The sequence below is a fragment of the Lissotriton vulgaris genome, chromosome 3_1 (genome assembly GCF_964263255.1).
Source record: "Lissotriton vulgaris chromosome 3_1, aLisVul1.2, whole genome shotgun sequence".
NCBI lineage: Eukaryota > Metazoa > Chordata > Amphibia > Caudata > Salamandridae > Lissotriton > Lissotriton vulgaris.
In genome coordinates, this window is record NC_141689.1 from 1,422,164,360 (window position 1) to 1,422,190,731 (window position 26,372).

General features: G+C 45.1%; 1 protein-coding gene across 2 annotated transcripts in view; it reads right to left on the reverse strand.

Moving 5' to 3' along the window:
• Window positions 1-26,372, reverse strand: part of KLHL8 (kelch like family member 8) — a 406,134-nt gene that overhangs the window by 264,421 nt on the left and 115,341 nt on the right. For both annotated transcript variants that reach the window (XM_086961895.1, XM_086961896.1), the window contains exon 2: window positions 15,746-16,064. In XM_086961895.1, the coding sequence (XP_086818021.1) occupies window positions 15,746-15,949 (204 nt within the window). In that variant the 5' untranslated portion in view covers window positions 15,950-16,064. The remainder of the gene's footprint in view (window positions 1-15,745; window positions 16,065-26,372) is intronic.

Below are 26,372 nucleotides of genomic sequence, written 5' to 3' on the forward strand. Positions count from 1 at the left end.
TTACGTAACGTACAAAGGAAGAACAGTAATTTCTCTGAGCTGAAGAACTGAAGGTCAAATCCATAGAAATTAGTGTTAAAAGAGCGATTAGAACAAAAGAACAAAGCCTGCGCACTTTAAAACCCGGGATAACAAGAAGGAAGACACTTGAATTAAAATGCACCTCAGCACAATAGCACTTTAAACACTAGCTCTTGCACATTGAATAATGCGATCGCAAAAAGCCCTTTTTGAAAGAACAATTATTCAAGTTGAGGCCACACAAGAACTGCATTAATGAAATTATTATATTAATTTTTAACTTGCAGTCATAAGTACATTTTAAAAGATTTGTCAAAAACCTAAGCTTACATTTTATGAAATGTAAGGAATGAATGATTGTGTAATGGTTTTTATTGACAAAAAATATAAATAAATACAATACGATACTATGCCGATATGATGCTTGGAGACAATAGTCATTACATAACTCCTTCAGCAGAGGGTAGATAATATCAGAATGAGGTTGCCGTACCTTACTGAAGGACGTAACAGACAAGCACCCTACAATTGCATTCCTATTTACCTGTGTAGCACAGTATTTAGTTTGTCATGAGATTAAAGTTTTTTTTTTTTTTAACTAAAGGATAAGCACTGGGCTGGACAATATGTTATTGCGTCTATTGGTTAACTCAATCCCCATACTACCTTCCTGAGAAAATGGACTGCTCGTCCTTTTTACCATGAAAGTCAAGTGCAGAAATGGTTTTGCTTGAACCAGCTTGCAGACCCCTAGTAGGATGGACCCCAAGAGACTGGAGGAAAACAACCTAAACCACCACGGATGGTGCCCCGTAGCCTTCTCTACCCCCCAAGCCCTTCTTCCCCAACAAAGGTTTCATGGTACCCATCCAGTCAATCATGCCTTCAGCTGCCACTGGTTTACCAGTTACAGAATTTCTTGGAGATATTTTTTTCCTCTCAAATACTTATAACATCGGTGTTATTATGTTAAAAACTATTTTTGTAAGCACAGGCATATTAGCTCGATTGACAGAAAAAAACATTAGATTTGCTATCTCCTACTAGGGTTACCACCCTACCTGCCATTCATTTACATTTAGCTATTCTAAAACAGCCAAGAAAAACAATGTGTAAAATGGTCAGGATTATGTTTTAATATAGCAGTTATTTCTTTGCATTCTGAAACAATTTGGGCAGCTCTAGGATATACTTTTTAACAGATTTTTTTGTGAGTTTGCCGTTTTATGTCTAGGTTATAGAAGAGAAAGAAAATACCAGATTTCTCTGCTTTTATCTGCCTGGACTTAATACTGACAAGTAAAAAAAAAATAGCAAGGTGCCAGCCCTGTGTCTTACTCTACAACTGCAAAAATGCCATCAACCAACCAACAAACTTTACCAGCCTAGTCAGTCTAGTCCTTCAAGTCCCTTATTGTTACTGGCAGAGTTAACATTCATGAGAAATGTCGCTAAGCAGCCTTCTCTTTTGTACTCTTGTTGTGGTAACGTAGACCACAAATGCAAAAATAAGTCCCAAAATAGATTAACAGGAAATGTGTAAGAAAAATGGTGCAACTCAAAGGAGAAGTCCCTACCATTAGAGTTGTGTAGCTGGTACTTTAAGTGCTTAGATCTATTGAGGACAATACCAACACTTTCAGAGGGCTTTGAGTCAGTCCACTGGTTATCATTGGCTGGCTTTCCTGTCAGAGTCATCTGCTTGCTTCTTATTCAATGGTGTTCCTTGCTCTTATTGTGTTTGTTCCTCACAGAAAGCATAGTTGATTTACAATCCTTATAGTTGGATAACTTTTATCCTTCCAATGCTTCCATTCCAGGAACTATACTCTGCTTTTAGCATTCAATGGGAGGGCATGTGCTATATTTTTTATTCATGCCCAGTCTCCTGTGTGTGCTGGATGCCCGTACACTCAGTTTTCTATCGCTTTGTCCAGCGTGTCTGCTGTTTCCCCTTGATGTCCCCATTCGGCCCCCCTTCTTATTATACTCCAACCCCTTCTGTTCCAGCCCACCCACTCCCTGCTCACCGTCGCTCATTAGCAGCATTTATTGGTTATACTCCCACTCAATCTACTCCTCCCTTGCCCTCTATTAAAATAATAAATAATACCTTCTTGGAAGGGTCTGGCAGCTGCAATGTGCTACCAGGTCATTCCTTTGTATACACGTGCTTTTGTGCACATTTTAGTCTTTGTTTTTTATTATTTACTTGTCCATTATGGGCATCTACCATCTTGAAACAGTAAACTAAAAAGGAACAAGCATTAAAAATGCAATAGGTCTCGCCTTTCATTAAGTTAAAGCCATTTTATTTGCTATTCAATACCATCAGCAAAGCAAATGGCTTTACCTTATTCAAAGGCGAGACCTATTACATTTTCAATGCTTGTATGATGTACTGCAGCAGGGGGCCGTTCTGGCTGGGAGTCGCACGGGTTAGAGTTTTACTCATCAGACCCGCGTTGTGACGCGTGGGAGCGGCTCTAGTCTATGAGGGTCTAAGTGAAAGGGGGCATGTTGGTAGGGGTAAGTTATTTTTGCAAGGGAGCCGTTGTGGTGAGTGGCTTGGGCAGCAGACTGAAGCTGAGCAACCAAGTCCGAGTCTGGGCATTGAGCCAAAATAGCCTGAGGGATTCATCGCCAACATCTTGTGATTTTAACCTCCCGCTGTCCAAAACACTGAATGTGTCCTTGTGTAAGGCAATGGGTCCTGGTAAAGCGCTCTGACACTTTCGGGCCAAGTTTGCGCTATATATATTTGAAAATCACAATGCCGGTGATGAGGGCGAACAAAGAAAAACCAAAGGGGGTGATGGACGGAGCGTTGACAATACAAAAACTCACCCCCAGTCAACTGATCTGGGTTTAATCCATCACCGTTCTTTAGCTCACTTCGCCACCCCAGTTCAGACATGGCCATATGCAAATCAGTCTGACCCTGTGCCTCATGGGAACAGTCCAGTCCGAACTGCCAAGCCATGTCTTCCCTGGATTGGATGAGAGGGGGCATGTTTGAGTAAGAGATATGTGGCAGACCAAAAAAAAAAAAAATCAAAAAAACAAACAAAATCAGGGTTTGCATTTTTGAGTTCCCGGGAAGTTCGAGGAAGCGGTTTAGCCGTCGGCAGCGTGAGTTCTCAGGATGGCGACCTGTGGGGGTGATTTAGTCTGAGGCATTTACAGGGGGAGTCTGTTTGTCTGCATTGCCCGTGGGGGCTATTAAAGCTAGGACCGCAGGTACGATCACCGAACGGACTTGAAACAGAAATGTATTCATAAGAGTAAAAGCTTCTAAGAAACTCCTTGTGTTTGTTAAATAGCTGTTTTCGATACCAGCTGAGTTGGGTATTACATTGAGAGGTTTGGCACGCACTCTGGGACGAGTCTGCTTGTGCGCGGGGGATAGGGTTATGGACTGCCATCCTGGCTCTTAGTATGGCCCAGAATGCAAATGGTGAAATGGAGAGTCGGAACATTCTGAGAATAGAATTCCATCCAAAATCGGGGTGAATCTGTAAAGGTCGGCGGCGCCCAGACAGGAGGTGCATGCATCTGTACATGATACAGCCCAGCTGGGAAGGGTCAGAGGTCAGGGGGGCTCAGATAGCCATGCAGTCTAAATACGGAAGAAGAAGTGGAGGAATACTGGTAACAAGAGAAACAGGATGTCCATGGGGAAGAGCGAAGGGGGCAATTTCACTACACCGTGCGCGCTCCCTGAGAGAAAGTACACTACGGTCACTAGGCTTTATCACTAAGCCGCCTTGTATGTTACTTTCTAAATATGCGGTACAGCCAGGAGTGCCGCTGTAGATGTATATAGCCAACGGACTCCCTGTGAGAACCACATGTCAGGGCACCTACTCACGAAGTCTGATTGGAGTGGTGTGGTCATTGGTTTGTGTGGGCTTCAGCAGCATACGGAAGGATCAGTGCAATCACTCGTTGGTCCTGGATGTTTGCAATTCCTTGGCACGAGTACTAATAAGATGCTCCAAGTTAGACAACGCCTGTTTTCCCGCGGAGCCGGATTACAATAGGATGGGCACGAGGACTGCTGTTATGACTTCAATTAGGACAGAGGGAGGCAAGAACCCTATTCAGTTGTTCAGGGTCTACAGGTAGGAGGGGAAACCCTCTAGCGATTCCGCAATACAGCGAGGCTACAGAGGAAAGTGCTTATTACCTGTGAATAGATGTGCTATTTGGAATCAGATGAATCCTAAAGGGAAACCTTTGAACCGGGTGGAAGAAAGCTTATTTCTCCTGGGGAGAGTAAAGAGCTAGTACTGATAATTACCGATTCCAGTGGTGATTCTACTTTTGGTGGTCGCACGGTTAGTCCAGCTCACCCATCTGAGTGCTTAACTTGCAGGAGCGACAGGATGCAGGTTATAAGTTCCACAACCATTAAGATATTTTCGTCATGGAGATAGTTTGTGGGGGATGTGCCGCCAGCTAAAAGAACCCTAATCTGCAGTGCATATGTTTCAAGACAAGGAAGTGATATTGATCGTGGGCTAGTGCACTTGGTTGGCAGCGATGTATTACCTAAGAGTCTCGTATTAGCATACTGGCTGCAGGCATCAGTGAGAAGGGTGCCAGGGAGACATGGGTTGCAGGGAAGATTTTCTAAGCAATCTTCGTGACCTACTCACCTCCACAAAAATCATTTCCAGGGTAATGTTGTAGATCTGCAGGTCACTTATCGCCACCATCAGCAGGATTTTGGCTCCCCTGAAATGCTGGATGCGTGTGAATACTACGGTTTCAATCGGGAGAAATGGAGTGCAGCGCATCTAACCAGAGCCTGGTAATAAGGGTCAGGTTTAAGGAGGGGGGCGAAAAGGTTCAAAGGGTGGAGGAGTATTTTTAAGCAGCATTGCTGGATTTATATATAGTAACATCTGCTAGTGGTCTTCTCCATGGGATAATGGATAAAGTTGCATTCTCGTTTCAGCAGGAAAATGAGCGTTGATGGTCGCAGTGTTGCCTGCTTAAGTAAAGATTTTAGGAATAATCACGAGAAACTCATAGCAACCCTACCACCCCCTTTTTTGGGGAAATCATTGGGGGATGAGGTCAGCCCTAGATAGTGTGAAATCTCAATCCGGTGATTCTTTTTATATTCTCAAGTGATCAGGAGTAAGCTGCAGCTGACCCATACAATTGCCACACAGCAAGGGGGGGGTAGTTAGACAGTGAACAAGGAGCTACAGCCCATGAGTAATAAGACTTCTGCCCCGTGGCAAGGGCCTTCCCAGGACATGGGTTTGGATCCCGGTAATTTATCCTACGACAAAGTCAGATCTAGCTGCCTAGTGGATTAAAACCCCAGGGTAATTGTGTCACTCCCTGGTGGGTCCCTACACCTTTATTATTCTGCAGGTGATAAAAGGAGTAGCTTTGAATGCGGTAGCAATAAAGATCAGTTAATTCAGCTCCGGTACCGTTATGGTGACTGTGCATTTGGCTGACTAGCAATGTATGGCAATGCAGGGGTCAAGTATCAGAGAGGTTTTGATAACAAGAACCTTATTCTGGAATCGTCTAGTTTTTTTCGTAGCAGTATGAAATCTAACAGCATCACTAGGCAGTGCAGGAAGACATTTCAAAGTTCTTACACTAATGTGCGAAATTTTTTTGGTGAGTCCCGTCAGGGCTCTGCATGACTGGAGCAAGATGGGAGCCACTCGGGTGTGAGTCCTTCTCGCTTGATACGCAGTGTCCACGCAGGGCAGCTCTGGCGTGGTGGGCCCTAAAGAGGAGGCAGACTAAGTGGTTGGGCAACTGCTCCTTTTTATAGCATTTAAAGGCAGCTCATGGGGGATTTACATTGGTCAAATATGGGTGAGGTTTCTGATGAAGGCTAATGCTGCAGACTTTCGATTTCTGAGAGCTGGTTCTAGGGGGAATGTTGGCGCTTGACAGCCTATGAGTCTGAAGAAATTATTGTCATTATGAAAGGTAACGGGTGCTTCTGTACGGTGCCCTAGTAGCTTCAGGACTATGTGGCAGAGTGGTCTAATGTGCCATTGAATTGGGTGACGGTGAACACTGTTGCTCAATGCGAAATGCCATTCAGAGTGCTCATGTGCTTTTACAAACAAGCGCTCGCCAGGCAGCCGCAGCACCAGCGATTTCCTTATAACATTTTAAAAGTAAAGTGCGGGTGCCTCGATTATACCAAAAGTAAAGAAATAGAAAAAATATCTATTTCTTTCATTTGGGTATAATCGCGACGACATACACATTTCTTCTATTTCTGCCATCCCACTTGGATGGGCTCGGCCGGACTTCCTGCTCGCGTAAAAGGTTGATTATCTTCTTTATGGGGTCATCTGTTTCGCCCCATAAAGAAGATAACAAACCTTTTACGCCAGCAGTAAGTCAGGGCAGCCAGTCCAAGTGGGAAGGCTCTAAAAGAGAAAAGTGTACGACAGAGGACGCTCTTTTCTAATGGCTGGCCACCGTTTACCCTAAACGGTGACGCCAGCCAAATGGAAAAGGGGGCGGGGCTTAAAGCCCTCTAGTGAAAGCTACCCAGAAACATAAAATCTCACAAGTGAGACTGCGCATGCGCAGCCTACGCTAGCCGAGACCTAAAAAAGGAAGAAAAAAAGAAAAAGGTGGGTACTTCAAGACGTGGGCGTCCATACACTTCCTGACAGTGGCGTACTGTAGCATTAAGACACATAATTGAGCATGCGTGCACATCATTGTGCTTTTTTTTGGCAATGTTCAGCATCGGCAATAATTATTCTTACGTCTTGAATACCAGGCAACTTTTAGCTGTCTGGACGTGAAAGCCTCCGGTGACCCATACCAAGAGCTTACAGGGGGCTTATAGCCAGTCCATTGCTTACCACTGGTTGGCTTTATTGTTGCTCATTTGTTTGCTTATTTGATGGCTTGCCATCCTCTTGTGTTTTTTCCTCCCATGAAGCATAACCTCTGCCATCATGTTTGACAAGCTGAACTGTATTCTTCTACTACTCATATTTAGGAAACTATTTTTTTCTTTTTCGTTAAGTACTACATGAGAGTGCATGTGTTTCCAGCTCACTCCCTTGTGTGTGTCTCCTAATACGCTCTGTGCCACTCTCCCTTGGTGTTGCTCTTTGTTACAAGCATCTCCCCACCAAATCACCTTCCATCCTCTGTGTTGCTCTCTTAATTATCTGCTGCTTTACTCCTCCATTCTCCCTTCTCCCAACACCTAGCTACTTCTTTTTCATTTCCCTCCTCAAACCCCGTTGCTTACCCCCACTTGCAGTCCTGTTAATGTTTATTTTTTCACATCTTTTACTGTAAAAACGCTTGCTGCCAAGCAGTTCCGCTTGCTGAAATGTGCATTTTTTACTACGCAAAGCAGCATCCGGCATCTAAGATTGGTAAATAAAATGCCACCCACATCATCACGTAAGCATGACCATGTGTGGTGATGCAAGTGCATACATCATCAAGCATGCACATGCCTACTAAACAATGGCACCAGTAGAGTCATGATGCCTATGCACTATGAACGTGGCACGCTTATCTCTTGTTATTGTGGCTGCACAGCACTGGCAAAAGCATTTTGCCTTCTACCAATGCTCCACAGCAAGACCTGTTGGCTTTGCCAATTCTTGCTCTTTTTGCTGTTGCTGAATATCGCTGGCAAACCGCATTAGCAAGGAAGCCAGGTTAAGAATGGCAACCGAAAAGGTGCGAACTATGGCTTTGTCAACTTCTTGGCAATCATGCTTCTTTGCTCATAAAGATTTCATCTATGCGGTGAGCACATACCACAATTTGATTTTGCTAACCTAGGAATACAGTGTTTAGCAACTGTTTGCAAAGTTCGGCAGAAAACTGCCAGGGCCAGAAGGCTCGGTGTAAAACCTACTGTGTTTGGAGGCTGAATTGGTGGTTTCTTCTTTAAACGGAACACCAAATGTTCCACTGACAAATGTATCACATTATAAATAATGTCTAAAGTAGAACAGCCAAAATTTGAAGATGAAAGAGGTCAATATCCATTATGCAGTGCAATGGAAAGACCAATGTACAAACAAGTGCATAATTACTTACACATTGTGACGCTATAAAAACATGGAAAAGACAGAGCAAGCAGATCACCCAGATCAAACCTTTAGAAAGAGTTACATTATTAGAAGCCCATTGGCTCTGCTTTGGAATTACCTACAGAAAGCTGTGACAGAGGAACAGAGCAAGGATTACTTAGAATTCTTTATAAAATGTACTTCAAATTATATTTCCAGCACAAATTAACGCAATGCAATTTGATCTTTCTTTTTATTTAAAGGATTTAAAGAATGCAAACAGTTTGCTTTAACCACATGCGTGCGGGGGTTATTTTTGCGCTGTGCGGCTTTTTTCCAAAAGCTGCGTTACATGACAAGTTCAGCTCGTCATCCGCACACGACCAGCGTGGCTGATGACGAGCTGAGCTCGTCATCAGCAGCGAAGGGGTTAAAATGCCTTAGAATAGGATTGTAATTTCACGCTTATGAGGCCATTGACCAACTAAGATTCTGCACACTGTTTCTACATGCGCAAATGGGAAGAGGAGTTTGCGACTTAACTAAACCGATAAATGGGAGACAATATGGGCCAGAGGGGCAATCATCTATCTGCACTAAATATAAAGAGAATACTAACAAGGTCTCTCTGTGCTAGATGGTACTTAGCCCCGGTTTCATTGGGGGCAATATTCGGGACATCTGATAAAGGTTGGAGGGAATGTCCGCAATGGGGCACTATGCTCCTTATTTGGTGGCCTGTCCACTGGCCCAGGCATATAATGCACGGCTCTCCTATGCCTCAGAAAAGAGATCACAGGAATTACTCTTCCAATGGACCCCACAGTTTTACTACCGAGATGGGTGCGGGTGGGTGGCTGGCTGGCTGGCTGGCTTATGTACTGAACCTAGTGAGGAAAAGTGCCATCAAAAGATCTGGGTTTGATCCATCACCGTTCTTTAGCCCACTCTGCCACCCCAGTTCAGACATGGCTATATGCAAATCAGTCTGACCCTGTGCCTCATGGGAACAGTTCAGCCCGAACGGTGATGGATTAAACCCAGATCTTTTGACTGGGTGTGAGTGTTTGATTGATTCAGATGCTCCGTCCATCACCACATCCTTTTGTACTGCTTTTGGCTGCCATAAGTGTGGCAGGGTATGCTCAGACGTGAGTCCCTTGCACACTTTGCCACTGGATTCAAGCAAGCCGGGCTGAAGACGACTGGAATGCCAGAAACCGGTCCTCTGAAGCTTGCATCCGGTCAAGGGAAGACATGGCTTGGCAGTTCGGGTTGGACAGTTCCCATGAGGCACAGGGTCAGACTGATTTGCATATAGCCATGTCTGGCTGCCGGATGCGGAGTGAAGGGGAATCTCCACAAGGAACGTCCGTATCCCGACGGTACTTATTGCTGAAAGCACCGCAAGACGAGATCCTTTATTTTGATTGCGGGGGCGTGCTGAGAGCTGATACTCGCCTGAACCCTAAATTCTGTGAAACAAAGAAAGCTGCTACGCGCTAATTTGTAACGCGATCAAGCCGATTCAGTCTCCGGCCCCGAACCTACTACCACGCTGCTTTATTCGCATATTAGGACTCTTTTGTGCCTAGGATTCCAGGAAGGTTCCGAAATCCTGTTTGTTATTTAAAGGTGGTGACCTGCCATCATTTCCCCTTGGGCGGACTGCTTAAGTGAATTCGGGCCTGGATACAAGAGTGCCTGGATATCAGAAGCATTTGTGATACTGTTACCTACTACCCCCTCTCCTTCCCTTTCTTTTGCCCTGACGAAGGTGCGGCCAGTCTTCGGGCCTGGCACCGAAACGCGCGTCGGCGTTGAAACAACTTGCCCTGAACCTTTAATCACCGATCTCCGGCCTATGGCTGAGAGGACATGTTCAGGATGTTCTCAGAGCATTATTCCTTAATTCCTGTCTGAGTTGAATGAATGAATTATGTATGAGAATGTTTGTTAGTGATTGATGAATGTGTTTGAGTTTGAATGCAGGAAGACTGGTTGTTGATGGGGTGTTTTTTATCTTGTTATATTGAAATGTTTGAATAAATGAATATGTCTATATGCACTCTAAAACATGAAGTAAATAAAAATAAAAATGATATTTTTTTTATAAATTTGAATGTGTTCTTGTCTGAATCTAATGTGGCACTGATACTTTGGTGAGCGCTAAATGGGTGACTATTGAAAAAAAACTGGACTCTTGAAGAGCCTATTATTGATTAAAAACGGGGCAGATCTATCTTCTTCTTCGCTTATTCTGATTATTTCCCCTGCTGATCTGCCTCATATCCTACTCAGGGGGCCCCTTCCTTTGTGATATATTGGATGGCTTATGTACTGAACCTAGTGAGGAAAAGTGCCATCAAAAGATCTGGGTTTGATCCATCACCGTTCTTTAGCCCACTCTGCCACCCCAGTTCAGACATGGCTATATGCAAATCAGTCTGACCCTGTGCCTCATGGGAACAGTTCAGCCCGAACGGTGATGGATTAAACCCAGATCTTTTGACTGGGTGTGAGTGTTTGATTGATTCAGATGCTCCGTCCATCACCACATCCTTTTGTACTGCTTTTGGCTGCCATAAGTGTGGCAGGGTATGCTCAGACGTGAGTCCCTTGCACACTTTGCCACTGGATTCAAGCAAGCCGGGCTGAAGACGGCTGGAATGCCAGAAACCGGTCCTCTGAAGCTTGCATCCGGTCAAGGGAAGACATGGCTTGGCAGTTCGGGTTGGACAGTTCCCATGAGGCACAGGGTCAGACTGATTTGCATATAGCCATGTCTGAACTGGGGTGGCAGAGTGGGCTAAAGAACGGTGATGGATTAAACCCAGATCTTTTGACTGGGTTTGATTGATTCAGATGCTCCGTCCATCACCACCCCCTTTTGTACCGCTTGAAACGTTATCAGTCACATCTTGGCTCAGAAGGTTTGTTCTCAGTCACCCGGGGCTCCTGCTGGCTCCACCTCAACCTCTCCCTCTTTCCTGTGTGTCTCGCTCTTCATTCTCCCCACCACCTTTCTTCCTTTCATCTATGTTGTAGAAACTAAACGAGGGCTATACTGAAGGCGCCTTGTCATTTATTTGGCATAGAAACAAAAACAGGACTGCAGCCAAGTGAAAGGAGCCTTTTGGTTGTTTGTCTGGCTTGAATGTGCTTGCATTGCATGCACGTGCATGAACACATTAAATCCTAACCTACCGGCTTTGTCAACCCTTGCTCTATCTCAGTCCAGAGGTACATGCGCACTCTTGCTTATGATTTTGTGCTTGTACAACTGTAGTTTTGCATCATTGCGTGGAGGGGAGAAGTCTGGATAATTTAAGTGGAAACATGACTTGCAATTTTGCAGGTAGGCACGATTCACTGTCCCTGAGTTCTTATGTAATGTGCATAATAAAGACATCTGCTACCTTCACTCAAACAGAACTTCTGTTTGTCACTCACACGCATTTAGCCCGTGCATACCACACAACAGGACAAAAAGAGAACAAAACACAGGCAGAAAACGCAGCCGCTAAAAACAACAAGCATTGAAAATGCAATAGGTCTCGCCTTTGATTAAGTTAAAGCCATTTGATTTGCTACACAATACCATTAGCAAAGCAAATGTCTTTGACTTAATCAAAGGCGAGACCTATTGCATTTTCAATGCTTGTTTTAATCCTGTAAGTACTCCATAAGGTGATTTGCTGGTGGTTTAGAAGCATGTCCACAGCTTGTACTTCAGCATTAGCCCCCAGGGGTGGGGGTACTTTCTCTTGGCCTGCCATAGGATCCTGCCCCATAAAGGGGCGCTATTTAGATCACTGACGCAGACTAAAAATTTCAAATGACACTGGTTTGTATAGACTGCGTGTGAATCAATCACTCTTGAAAACCACTTCCTGGGCATTGTATTGTAATTGCATTTATATAGCACTTACTACCCCTGATGAGGTGTCAAAGTGCTTTTTCAGCGAGTAGCACGCTACTCCTGAACCCATAAAGGATTAGAGTTCAAGTAGTATAGTGAAATAAGAAATAAATTTGAGTGGTGGATAGGTTAGTAAGTTATGCAGCAACATTGAAGCATACTCTCTGGGCATCACGCACAAGAAGAAAACTCTGTACTTTAGTCGACCCAGAATCCAGCACTTTTCCTAACTTCTTCGTCCATGAACTGTAAGCGTAGGTTCTACCTAGTTGCTCGCTTGAAGAGCTTTTAGAGGTCTTTTCAAGAGATACAAAATATGCAATAGAAATGCAAAAATACCATACAGTACAATGAGGATGGCTTTCACTACTAATTTCTTCTTTGAAATCACAATCTAACATTTTTATCCTTCAGTACACACATTTAGCAAAGGTTCATTCCATTAATTTATGAAAAATTGTGTTATCATCTGGGGTAATCAACAGACACTGCCATCAAGTGGACTCCGTTCTGATACCACATATTCATTCTCATCTAGTTCATGGTCATCTTAATGAGCTTCTGCCCCCTCTTCAACACCACCACAATGATCTACAGGGGTATGGGCAAGACATCTCCACATTCTTCTTGCACTCTATACCTGGGCAAAGTAAGTACAGAAGCTCTCGTGAGGGATGCAAGAACCAGAAGTTCTGCAGAATGTATTCATGCGACAATCTACTGTGTAAAAAAGGTGGCCAAGGTTGTCTTGAGGCCACAACAGAGTAGATCCCTAGTTTCAATATTGTACTACAAAACAGGTCTCTTTAGTTGGTGGACATCTGAACCAATCAACCTCACCGGCTACAGTACAGGCTCCAACAATGAAGCAGACTGACTAAAAACCAAATTGTAGGAAATATCATGCGATGCATTCCCAGCCTGGCAACTGAAAAAAACTGAAAGCATATGATTCTCTGAAAGAACAAATGCTGAACAATAAGTTATTGAACAGCAGGGAGGATAAATTGATAAAAACTGCAAACATATTTTGCAATGTTTAAACAAGTGATGTGAATAACAAAATACGATGCAATGTTCATTATTAGACCATAGCGGTTTGGCTCTGACATAAGGCAGGAGACTCAGAGGAGGTATTCATGAAATCTTCCACAGGACATAAACTGAGAGCCCTGGTAAGTGAGGCTCAATCAGGTTTTTGTACACTCATGTTTTTTGGTTTTGTGATAGACACCATTATATGATTATGTACAATGCACTACGATCAGCTTTGGCACATGAGAGATTTGATGCTCTTGGCTGCCATCTTTAAATCACGGGTTAGCAACTTGCTAGCGTGACCTGGGCCTTGACTCTTTGCTCGACTCTTCGGAATACCCATTGTTCTCTCCCTTTCAGGCAGTGCCATGATTGGTTGGGGGCCCCTCCCCTACCTGCACCCAGCCTTTGCCAGCCCCCTTCGTTCAGGGTTGTGAATTTAAGGGCGCCTTCCAGTTAGGACCTTTGGCCATAACCTATGCTTTTCCTTTCCCACTTCTCTGAAATCGTATCAATGTCCTACCGACCAGATCACATATTAAGGGCGTCAATGTAGCTCCTTAAAACTGTAACGTAATCATTTACCTAACCATCCTATGGAAAGACAGTACCCTAGTATGATGGCCCTCTGTGGCCCGAGTGAATTCCATATAGTAACTGCTAGCGGCACAACAGTGCCGCAGTGGAGTGGTCCTTTGCTGCATCAAGGTGGATTCCATATCTTACTCCATGGCTAGCTCAATAATGGCTTCACTGGGGTTGGTGCTCTGTTGCTCCAAGTGGACTCATGTAGCACACTGTGAATCAACGATGCCAGAGTAGGGCTGGTCCTTCGTGGCTCCTATCTGGATTCATTACGCCACTCCTCACACAGTGGCTTAAGAGTGCCCCAGTGAAGCTGGTTTTCAATCATGCCTGAATGGACCAACATAATACTTAAAGTAATAGTCCTTATTTGGTTAGAAATGCCTCCAGAGGGATGATTCTCCGTCCCCCCAGGATGGAGCCTACAAAATGCTGCCCTGCTGCTAAGAGTGCTGCTGGATACACTACATTTAGCAATTACCCTGATCGATTCACAAATTAACACAAACAATGGTTCGTATCTAGGATACAGTCCAAGATCACTGCACACCCACCGCGAAAACCATGCTTATGCATAGAAACATTTGCCACATCATGCATACAGTGTGATCAAACCTCGTTCACCTCACCTGACATATCAGATACAGGCTAAACTACAATTAACATTTCATCCATGCACTCTGTAGAGTGTCAAGGAATTTAATGTAAAAAGGCAAGCTTCTCAAACGTTACAAGTAGAGTGGTTACTAACTCACACACCACAAAAGCACCTTCAGGCAGTGGCATGGCAAGGGGGGGGCACATATTTTGGGTCTTATCTGTGGCTGTTGTGGCATAAGCAGGGGGTGCCATTGGCGGCAAAACGACTAGCTATGCCACTGTTTTCGGGCCTCTCAAGAGAAAGGAAAGTACTATACAAATGCGAAACACAATACAACATTCTTTGGTGCTCACTTAGACTATAAATGGCTGAAAACATACTCCCCTCACGTGTGGAAAGTTCATTGTGTCTTTTAAGCAGACATCAGAGGTTTCTCTTAACTCAAGCCACTTCAGTACAAATTAAGAGTCTGGTCGAACAGATTATGTTGAAGGCACAGACAAGGTGGAGTGGAGAGTTGGGGAGGTAAAGAGTGTCTTACCAGGAAATGGGGAGGAAGAGAGAACAATAGGAATGAGCAGATGACTGAATAATACATCCTTACTGTACCTGGGAACCACTGAATATCTTAGACACCGCCTTCAGATGGTACAACATGCAGCCCCCACTGCATCCTTAACATTACAGGTTAATGCTCCATCTCAAGATATCTGGAAGCACTCCACTGGCTTCCCACAAATTCAGGACCAAGCTACTTCAGGGAGACATTCGCTTGGTACACTCCAGCATGTCATCTGCTTTTAATCACCCTTAATCCTTCAACTGTTCCTAAGGTTTAACTATTCAGACAAGAGGGCATATCCTTCTCATTTCTTGCAGCGAAATTTTGGAATTCACTCTTCCTACACATTAGGAACATCTCAAACCGTAAATCCTCTATTTTGGTAAAGAGTAGATTGGTGTCAATAAACCCTTTATAAATGCATAAGTAAAGGTAAAAATAAATCTTGGTGGCGTCTTTAGAATGGTCTGTGGTCTCTGAGGGTTCAGACATTAACAGCTGGTAAAAGACACTTCAACCAAATCTGTTCTAAAGCGGTCAAGGATATTCAAATAAGGAACAATTTATTTTGGTGCAAAGAAAATCGATTTCTCTTAAATTAGCAGACTCAACAGCTTGCATTATTGGCTCAGGCAACGGAAAGTTCAGAATGTTTTTGGCTTTCGTGCTTTTGGAAGACATTAAAGAAGCATCACTGCAATTTCCCTACCACTAAATGCGAATACCTGTTCAATTTAAGTATCAGTGCGTGTGAAGATTAGAATGCAGACTACAGTTCAATAAAGGATGATGATTAGGGTCTTCAATGCACTACAGTTATATTTACAGTGATAGCTCAGTTAATCACTCCAGAATTCCCTATTAGCCCTCAAACTGTGATCTATTACTGACGCCACTTTAAAAATGATCAACTTGTGCCAACACACAAATAAAAAAATTGGCACTGGGAAGACATCTCATTCGCTTACCTTAAGGGTGACATCTGAGAGCTCTCCAGCTTCGTAGAAGTGAAGCAGTGAATTGTGAAAGTCCTTCCAAGCTTCATTGGCTTCAAACACGAAGGGGCCATCTCCTTCACCGTCGCAGCTTACTGACTGGTCTTGTGGCAGATGTCGCTTTCCTTTAATGGACTGTGCCTTTGGTTTTTCAGGGACCATGGACTGTGAAGCCATTAGAAGAATGTTCTCTTGAGAAACGCTTCCAAAGAAGAAGACGAAGAAACACAAATGGCGAAAAGTGAGCTGTTTCTAACTTAAGTAGTCACAGCTTTCTTGAGAATCCATTTTCCTGCATAAAAAAAGTGAATATTAGATGCTTCCAAAGCAAATTCAGGCTTTCTCAAATGCATCATGGACACAATTCCAATTTATCAAAGGTGAAAATGCATTTTTAAAACGTTAAGAAATTAAAGCATTAAAAAGAATAGAGGCACAATAATGAATTTTCTATAGAAGATCAAAAGTATGTTCCAACACACCAAGCATTGGCAAAGCCAATAGGTCTCGCCTTAACGTGGTAATAAAAACATGAAGAAATACAGTTTGATTGAGTTTAAGAAAGCAAGACCATCCAACGGGCTTAGCCATAACTTGTCTTATTACTGGCAGCATGTGTACCCACGCAAGTACATGTGGTCTCACACACACATGACCAGACCTCCCTCTCTTTAAAAGTGACAAACAATGCTCACTGAGTTTGTATGCAATGCATGTATGAGATAAGATACCGTATGTGTGATGACTGAATGTGCTTTTCATATTTATAACAGTTTCTCATGTATTGCAATGAAATCACTTAGAGGAAGTAGAAAGATAGTCAACAGTAAATAGTTTGAGGGTGAGAGATGTACAATCATCAGGCTAATCCAAGGTGTGCTCGACAAAATATCAATGCAATGACTAAAGGGTATAGCACCACAGACTTGAAAACAGTAGTTCATGAAGACAGCTGTGTTGTCAGGCAGACCAAAACAATGAGGACTTGGCCAATTAGACATCCATGGAGGTATGTTGCAAGAAGAATCAATACTGGGCTGTTGGAATAAATGGTGTATTCTAATTATGCATTTTAGGTTACAAGGAATTTTTACCGATAGATCTCAACTCACACTAGTCCAAATATATTAAAGATTTGACCATACACTCCCACAATCAGGTACTCCAGGAGAAATCGGAATAAGAATGATTCCAAATAGTAACATAAAATGACTAAATTCATGTTCGTGGGATTGAGAATAAGTGTCTGAACCATCAAAGTTTTCCCCTTGGTAAACGAAAAAACCAAAAAGCCGATCAAAGTTTTCAGTGCCTCTCAGCATATGGGGGAGGGGAAGGGGGGAATATGGAATAAATGATTATTGTTTTGCTAGACCTCATTCCAAGAATCACTTTGAGCTAGCAAAGATACACCCCACTTAATATTTTATGATTGCCAGTTTATAATTCCACATTCCAACTTGATCCTTACAGGAGTGCCCTCTCTTCGCCAGAATAGATGTCCGTAAACAGTACAGCACATAAGTCACATAGTCCACGCAGCGAGCTTTGGTAGCTTTTACTTCCTACCTCATTACAGTTAGATAGTGGATGCGGAACAACTCTTTAGTTGAATCCAAGTAAGAATTGCACTTATCCAATGTATTTCTCCTTACAGGTCAACCACCATGTGGCACTCTACAGTGTTTAATTGCCGAAAGCATAAATAAATACATTTATTAGGAGCTCCCCACTGGTGCTACTGAATACCAGGTTTGCTGAATACAAAGGCTGCTTAGTCTAGATCCTACACTTCTTGACAACACACTGCCAGATTGTTTATCTCACTGTTACAGGTACTGTCTGTTCCAGCTTAATCCCTTTATCACCGATTTCCTATTTTTCTCTTTCTCCATCTTTCTACCTCTTCCGTCTTCCTCTCCATTTCTCCAGGTCAAAGTTGGAGAATGAAAAATAAGTCCTGGTCTCCAAAAATGTGTTGAGGCCCAGGACCGGGAACATTTAAGCTTGGCGTTCTCCCGCTTGTTGATTCTTAAACTGTAGGCTGAGGCAGAATAAAGTTGAAAGGCTCACTGGTGGTTTCCTGAAATACATTCTTATGTCTGTCATTCCGTGAAAATTAACTTGCTCTCTCTTAGGATACTCTTCAAGACAGTGGTTATCATTCACAGGGTCCTATTTGCGGTACCCGAACCCTCTGCCACGACCACCTTGGTCCATGAAGGGAAATTCACAGTCACTTTTTTTTGTTGCTATTTTCATATTTTAGTGACCTCTCAGTATCTGCCCACACCAGGTTTCTTGTATTGTCTCCCTACTTGGAAATTTATAAGACATGATGCCAGCCTCTGGGTGAGCGGTCATACCTTTATATCTATAAATAAGATCTCTAGGGTCTGAAACAATAGCTCCAGATGTGCTGTGCTGCAATAGAAGCTTCTCGGGGTTTTCAGACAGTCTCAACCCCGACGTCCACTAAATCAGACCTCCAGTCAACAGATTTCAGACGCTAACTCCCTTACTTAAGAACCCTAAGGTATGACCCTCAGTTTCAGGTAATGCTGTTTTCAGAAACAGCATGCGAACCCTAAGGGTCTGCCAGTCGGTCTCACAGATAGCATCATTAGCTCAGTTTGGCATGCGAGTACCTACAGTAGCACTTAAGCCATCCTTATACTTCACTGCAGAGAAACAGGAGAGTCAAGGAGATAAAAGGTGGCAAAGAAAATCACAAGCATTTGCATACCCAATAAGTCTCGCTTTTTGGACCTACTGGCTTTGACAATGGATGATACTGCATCTGTTAGCATTGTCTTTTGCCACCAAGGCCCACTCTACAGAGCAATATTTTAACACACTATGGTCACAAGGGGCCGTGAGGTATGGGCTGATCTTGGTTTTAGGTTTAAATCTGTTTATTGTTTTAAACCAGGATATAATACAGCAACTTCCCACCTACATCCACAGGCTGGTGGGGGAGAGTGGAATATCTTGAGTGGGCGGGGGGGTAACAAGGAGGAGAAACAGAAGCTTAGCAAAGCCCAACCGGTACCATTCACGAAAACTAGAGCCCAGTAGGCAGAGGGTGCAGAACAGATAGCCCTGCCCTTTGATCGTACGTTTGAGTCAGCTGCGTGAGGTGTAGTATGCGGAGACTCCCTGAATTAACCAGATTGACAACGTATACATGGTCTCCATGTTTTGTCATACCTGGATAGTGTGTGGTTTACTAATGCTGTCAATGTCTCCATTCCCAGGAGCGCCAATGGCTTGTGCAGTCAGTCCAGTCGCAACTGGCCATCCTAGTAGTGCCTGTTTGGCCACACCCAGTGCCAGAGTGATAGCTCGTCCTCGCATTGATCTCAAAGGATAAGTCTGTGTGCTGGGATGGTCTCATAAGATGCAACTATAAAATCTAGGTAGGTCCGGGTTGGATATTTTGTTGATATCTGTTAGAACTTCCGACCAAAACTGCTATAGTTCCTACAAGATGAGGGCAGGAAAGCTGTACTCATCCTGCTTGATCTAACGGCAGCGTTCGACACCATCTCTCATGTCATCCTGATTGATAGGATGAGAGAGATTGGCGTGACAGATACAGTGCTGGCTTGGATAATATCCTTCCTAACTAATAGGTCCCAATCTGTATCTTTGGCTCCCCATCTATCCAGCGAAAAAACCATCTCATCCGGCGTGCCGCAGGGGTCCATTTTAAGCCCATTGTTTTTTAACATCTATATGGCACCCCTCCTAGTTGTGATAGAGTCGCATGGGATCCTAGTCAGGTCATACGCGGACGACACCCAACTTGTCGTCTCGATCGACAAAAATTGTACGGACGTAGAACAGAGGTTCGAGAATTGCCTCAAGGAGGTGTTTCAGTGGTTAAGGAAGAACCATCTGAAATGCAATAGCGGAAAAACGGAAATCCTCCCACTAGGCAAAGACCATCTCTTCTGCCCTAAGGACTGGTGGCCAAAGGATTCTGCGGCCCCACCTAGCTCAGTGGTCTCTGCTCGAAACCTGGGAGTTCAATTTGATACGCCCCTCTCTTTCGATGAGCATGTTAGAATCACAGCTGGTCGTTGCTTCGGCCTCATCAAATCCCTTAAGAAATTCTTCGATTTTCTCCCCATTGCAGCTAGGAAATCTGTCGTGGTCGCTCTGATACTCTCACGACTCGACTATTGCAATGGGTTGATGGCGGGAGTAAAAAGGGCCACTCTGAAGAAATTGCAGAGTGTACAACATGCTGCGGCAAGACTAGTTCTAAAACTACCCAGGAAATCCTCAGCTTCCGCAGCACTAAATATCCTTCATTGGTTGCCACTGCATAAGAGGATTCTCTACAAACTTCTATTAACAGTTTTTAAAGCTTTGAAAAACACAGGGCCAAAGTATCTCGCCAAGCGTTTTGTGCATTACGACCCAGTGCGCTGCCTGAGATCTTCTAGTGGCAACCTCACCAAAATCCCGAGGTATAAATATAAAACTAGGGGAGGAAAAACTTTCACAGTCTTGGCAGCAAGGGCATGGAACAGCTTGCCACTAAACCTAAGACTTATCGACTCTGAAAGTATATTCAGGAAACACCTGAAAACATGGATTTATCAGCAATCTGACAGTTTTGTGATGGCAGCCATCTAGATGTTCCACCAAATCTCATACACACGCTCAGCGCCAAGATGCTCCCTCCGGAGCGATAGGTCGCGCTCTATAAATACCCACAAATATATATATCTTGGGGCAATGCCAAAGTAAGTGGGTCAGATTGCTTGTCTGACCAGTTTTTACAGCAATTAGGATACCCACCCGGCCCCCATTGGGCTACCTTAGCTGGGGTATAGCTCCAGTAATGGGCTATTTTAAGAAACATCTCTTTGCCTGATGTTCTACATGCCGAAGCGCAAACTCTAAGTAGGCGGTCATACCATTCTCTGGGGGTGAAGGAGCGCTCACATTCCACATCCCATCACTTTTGTGCCAGTGACGTAGTATGAGTGGCCTATCTTGGTGTTACACATTAGGATCATTAAGCACACTGGAGAATGTTGTTCTCTAAAAAACAGCCAATATGTTACCCATTGCTATTGGCATTGCAAGGCCAGTCCAGCTCACACGATAATTGCAAAGAGTGAGAATGGCAGCTGGCCCTGAAAATATTGGAGCACAGGAGGATGGTTTAATAATTTGTATTTATTTATTTATTACATTTTATTTATAGATCAACAACAGATACAATAAGCATATACCTTCCCCTGTACATCTCGAGGGATGGATAGATCAGAAAAGAAAAAAACAATATAACAAATGCAGCGTCTTCATACATTGTGAGTGTATGCTACATATGTTGCTAGTCCAGCATAGCAGATTAGGATGGTTTAATAATTAACTCCCTGAGGGAGACTTAATATTACAAAGTAAAGCCAAACACAATAAGGACAAAGGAAGTTAACTAGTTATATTGTGCTCTTAATTCAAATGAATGTTTTTATGCTAGCTAATTAAAACCATCGATAAAACACCAATTTAAAAAAACAAGATTTCATAATCATGGCATTTAAACGACTGTATACACTAAAATAATTAATTTGCTACATTCTTTGGCAGAGTTTTCAACAAAATTCATGAATTTTCCAAGCGAATGTTAGTGACTTGAATTGGAGCTTCTACTGCGTGCCTGTACGAACGAAAAACCATACAGATAAACAATTGTTTTAGCCAAGGTCGTCTCCAGACACATCGAATGTGCTGTATGGATTTCTGAATAACCACAGTCTACAGTGCAAGTCAGTGCGGATGTGCCACTTGTGCAGTAGGTCCTTCCAAACTGGGGGGTCCTCCCAGGCGGCATGGCAAAATATTATGCTTTATAATTTTTCCATAGTAAATCCCTAGATAAGGTTGGCTGGAGAGGACTGGATAGCTGTTGGTAACAGTCCAAGAGTGAGCACGTTTTGACACTTCCCGCTTGTTCCTAGCAGGAACAATGAACGGATGTTCCAGGAAAGCCATTTTTCGAAAGATCCAAACATCACCGTGGTGTTCCACAGCCTTCCTGCCTGCAGGTCGGCTAGTGACGCATGGAGAGAACACTTTGCAGGCATTTTATCTTGAGTTCCAGAATTTGAGCCAGAGCTTGTGGTCTAATAAGGGCATCGGAGTCTGCCCGAGTTTAAAAAAACATTCTCAAGAATGCCACTTTAGATCGTTTGCTTGAATAGGCCAACATCGAATCAAATTTGGGCTGATGAGGTATGTTGTGGTAGGCGTAATACTCTCTTGTAAATCGTTGTAGTTAAGTTGTCAAGCAGTTTCGTCTCTCTCCCCCTCATGACTTCCAAACCATAGGCAAGAGTAGAGAGTAATTTCGCCGGAACTACTTTAAGCATTGGGGCCAACATGGGGCCAGAAAGTTACCTTAAGTGCGACCAGACCGCGAACAGGAGGGATGAGGCTTTATTTTTCATATAACATTTGTGGGGTAAAAAGGAGCCTCGGTGATAAATAAGCAAGCACAAGTATTTGTATTCGGCTTCACTTTGCTACCCTTCAGGTTCAATATCCAGGTTTCTTGATTTTTTTCTTCCAGGATCAGGACTTTAGTTTTGCAGAGGTTCGCTTGTAGCTTGTTAGCGAGAGAATAGCTATGAAGGGTGTTCATTAAATGCTGTACACCAATATTAATCTTACTCATTTAACAGGACATCGTGAATAGACTTGGGAGCGGGCTGCCACCAAGCTTAGGAGGGTGGGGGTGGGTGTTTGTATTAGCTAATGCAGTGGACAGATCTGCCAGGAAGATATTAAATAGCAGGGGCGTGGCTTCACGCTGGTAAAGATGGCCGCCTGAGCTCGGAGCACCGGACTCCGGCCCAATGAGCATCATCATCCCGCTCCACCCTCAGAGGGACACCAGTGCTAATCTGGCAGTGAGGTTATCTGGGGTAAGCTACTAACCTAGGGAGGCCAAGTGAACAGGTGCTGGCAGCCCTCAGCATGGAGGGAGCATGAAGACTCGGCTGCCGGACGGCTCCTGCAAGATGGCGGCAGTTATGACATGATCGAGGAGGCTCGTCTCCGGAGGGGTGACACGGGCCGGAGCCTGGCCTGAGAGATTGCAGCAGTCCCCAAAGTGAAGTCCCCAAAAGGGCAAATATCAGAGAGGCAGGCGGGAGGTGTGACGCTAGCCCATTGGGACCCTGTGCACAGGTCAGGGGCCCATAGCTGAGGGCCTGTGGGATGCCTGTAAACTGTGCCGGGCCTCAGAGAGGCTGATTTCGGAGGTAGGACTTGAAGGCAGGCTTCCGAACCTCCAACATCTAGTAAACGCCTAGGCAGCCATGGGAACCTGCACAGGATGTGAGGAGATACTTTGGCTGGCGAGAATGGGCACTGGACTGCTTGGAACTCCAAGTGAGCCAGAGTGCTCATGCCTGTAGTGTGGTCGGACCGCTGCCTGGGGTGAGATTCCCCATGTCGGGGCCAGGTTAATGGGGGGGGTGGGACGGAGAGCCAGCCAGCCTCGGTGGTAGGCCTGGTACTTCCCTGTAAAGCAGCCCTGCTGTCTCGGAGCGACCACACCAATGGACGGGGATACACAATATGGATAGAGAGGATTCTTGCTGAGGGCAGACCACTGGGGCACTTGGTTGTGTTCTGGTCCGGGACCTCATCGGTCTGTACAATGGTGGGGCCTAAGGTGCCGGAGAGGGGACCGGGGACTCAACCCCGCCCACCCTACGAGGGGGGTGTACACCTGTCTAGAGGCTGTTGGAGACTGGTCCAAGTCTGGAGGCCTACCCTGCCGCCATTCTAGCCTCGAGAAGGGACACAAAGACTGCCCTTGAACCAAAAAAAACAACAACAACAAAAATCGACAAGGAAGCCCTGGACCTAGGGCTTTTAAGGATGGACCACAAAAAAAGCCAGTGGGGAGCATAAAAAACATCAGCCCGACTGGAATCCACAGTCATGGAAAGCTACATGAAGATTCAGGCCCTGCAGAGACCATCGAACAGTTACAAGCCAAGGTGGACGATGCGGAGGGGCACCCCTGCCGCAACAATTTGAGGGTCAATCAATCAAAGACATTTATAGAGCGCACTACTTACCCGTAGGGTCTCAAGGCGCTTAGGGGGGGAGGGGGGGGGGTGCCGTTACTGCTCGAACAGCCAGGTCTTGAGCTTCTTCCTGAAGGAGAGGTGGTCTTGGGTCAGGCGCAGGTCGGCCGGGAGGGAGTTCCAGGTCTTGGCGGCCAGGTAGCAGAAGGACCTTCCTTCTGTAGTCGCTCTACGGATGCGTGGGACGGCGGCGAGGGCGTGGCTGGCAGATCGGAGGTGGCGTTTGGGAGCGTAGAAGTTGATCCGGTTGGTGGTGGGGTCCCAGAGAGATCAGAAGGTCAGAGTATAAGGCAGTTTCTGTATGACTCAGAAGTACTGGGAGGCAAAATAGCTACTATGTTCACAGCTAAACGGGCAAACAGGGTCCCGGGCAGAACACTAGTGCCCGAGGCACCCCCAGAAATATTGTGACCCGTATTCTCAACTTTCAAGATGGGGGATCAGATCCTACAAGTGGAGCAAGGTCAAGGCCTAGGGTAGATAGAAAGAGGTCTAGTGACCATATACCCAGACTACATCACTGCAGTACAGTACAGTGGCAATGGAAATACTTTTTGATCATAAAGAGAAGCCTCCAGAAACTGAACTTGAAAAACACGCTTTTCTTCCCAGTGAAACTAAGTATAGTGGATAAGGGATAAACATACTTCCTTATATCCGTCCATGCAGCATGGGATTGGACTGAGGCACAGGCTTCCTTCTCCCAGAGAGGAATCTATTAGATCTGCGAACTGGCGTCAACAGAAAGCGAAAGGCAGGCTACGCAAACACATAAAGGCGGCTTTGACCAAAGCACAAGCGCAGACCGAAAGGGCCAGAGTGGTGGTCGACAGACCGAACCATCGCTCCCTGGACACGAGCAACAGATTCGCTGCTCTGTCGAGGAACTCGGAGGAGGCGTCCATTGAGTCAGGAGGAACCTCGAGACAGAATGGAAGACACTGCCATGCCAGTCGTCACCCCAATTACTGTAGACATGGTCTAAAGTTTGACTGTTTCCAGTTGGAGCCTAAAAGGGGGACTAGACCAGGTGACCCAGTGGGACAGACTGTGTGAATCCCACCAGGGTTGGCAAAAGTGACATTGCTACGGGATCTTGCCCCCACACAGTATCCCAGACCGAAACTCTTGGGTGGTGCAAATAAGTTTCAGATTGACAGATGGGACGACAGGCGTTGGGGAGGCAGGAAGATTTAGATCTGCGGGATGAGAATCTTGGGAGGGGGTTTTGGCGAGGGGGGGGGGGGGGGGGTTCTAGAGGCATACTGAGTCACACTTTACTTATAGCTCCACAACACAGACTGTTTCACATTCTGATGCATTCACTAAGTTCCACCCACCAGGGGCAAAAACTCAAGGTATTATCCTGGAACATGAAGTCTGGGCATAAAATCAAAATAATAAGCCATGTGGAAATATCTGGCGCAGAAAAATCCAGATGTAATCCTACAACAGGGAACCCATCTAGCAGGCGACACGTGCAAGGTGTTGACCCACGACAGGTGTACTCTGCTGGTTCATGCACAGTCCTTAACAGGCTCCCTGTAAGTGAGCATTCTAGTGTGTAAATCCCTACCATTCCTAGTGACACAAACGTGGGTGGACGTGCTGGGGTGCCAGTAGGCAGTGTGAGTGCAATTTAACAGGAAAAACCTGTTGCTGGCGTCCTAGTACTTCCCCCAGGGCTGCAGACTGAGGGGATAGACAGGTAGGGAAGATGGATAGCTGAGAAACTGGAGGTTCTGACCCTAATTGGTGTAAATCTTAATTTAAGCATACGTGCAGATGTGGATAGGACAACACTGCCTGGGCTAGACTGTCAGATTCCCATATTGTCTCCTTCCTAGAGTCCATGGAGATGGCAGATGTGTGGTGGGAGAGATACTCTGGGACTAAACCATACACCTAGGCTTCCAATCAACTGCGGACAATGTCCAGACTAGACTACTTCCAGACACCACACCTACACCTGAAAGGATTTAGCAATACAGATATCTTGCCCCTAGGCATCTCAGCCCACTCATCCTTACTAACATATTTGACAAAAGCCAATGGGGGAGGAGACAGGGAGAAGGGGAGCCTGGATTCTGGGAGCTGTGGAATGGGCCACAAGGAACTGATTCAGGAATCCACAGACCGATACTTTAAGTAAAACAATGGTTCAGTGGCATCCAAGATCGATCCATGGGAGTTTATTAAGCAAGGCCTCTGCGGGACTATGGCTCGGGGGTAGAGGTGCGCCGTCGGGCTGTATATTCTCAGAGCCGGCCGCGACAGGCCTGTCTGAATCCGGGGAGGCCCTCGGAGGAGCGTCCGGTGCCCGTGGGGTCTGCCAAGCACAGGGCGAGGCACCCGCTCCTAGGAGGAGGAGGAGGAGGCGGCGGCAGCACCAGCGTTCATGTAGGATGCAGGAGAAAAAGGAAGAGGGCAAAGCTGAGATCCAGGAGCACAGGCCCCGAACATTGGTTTACAAAGTG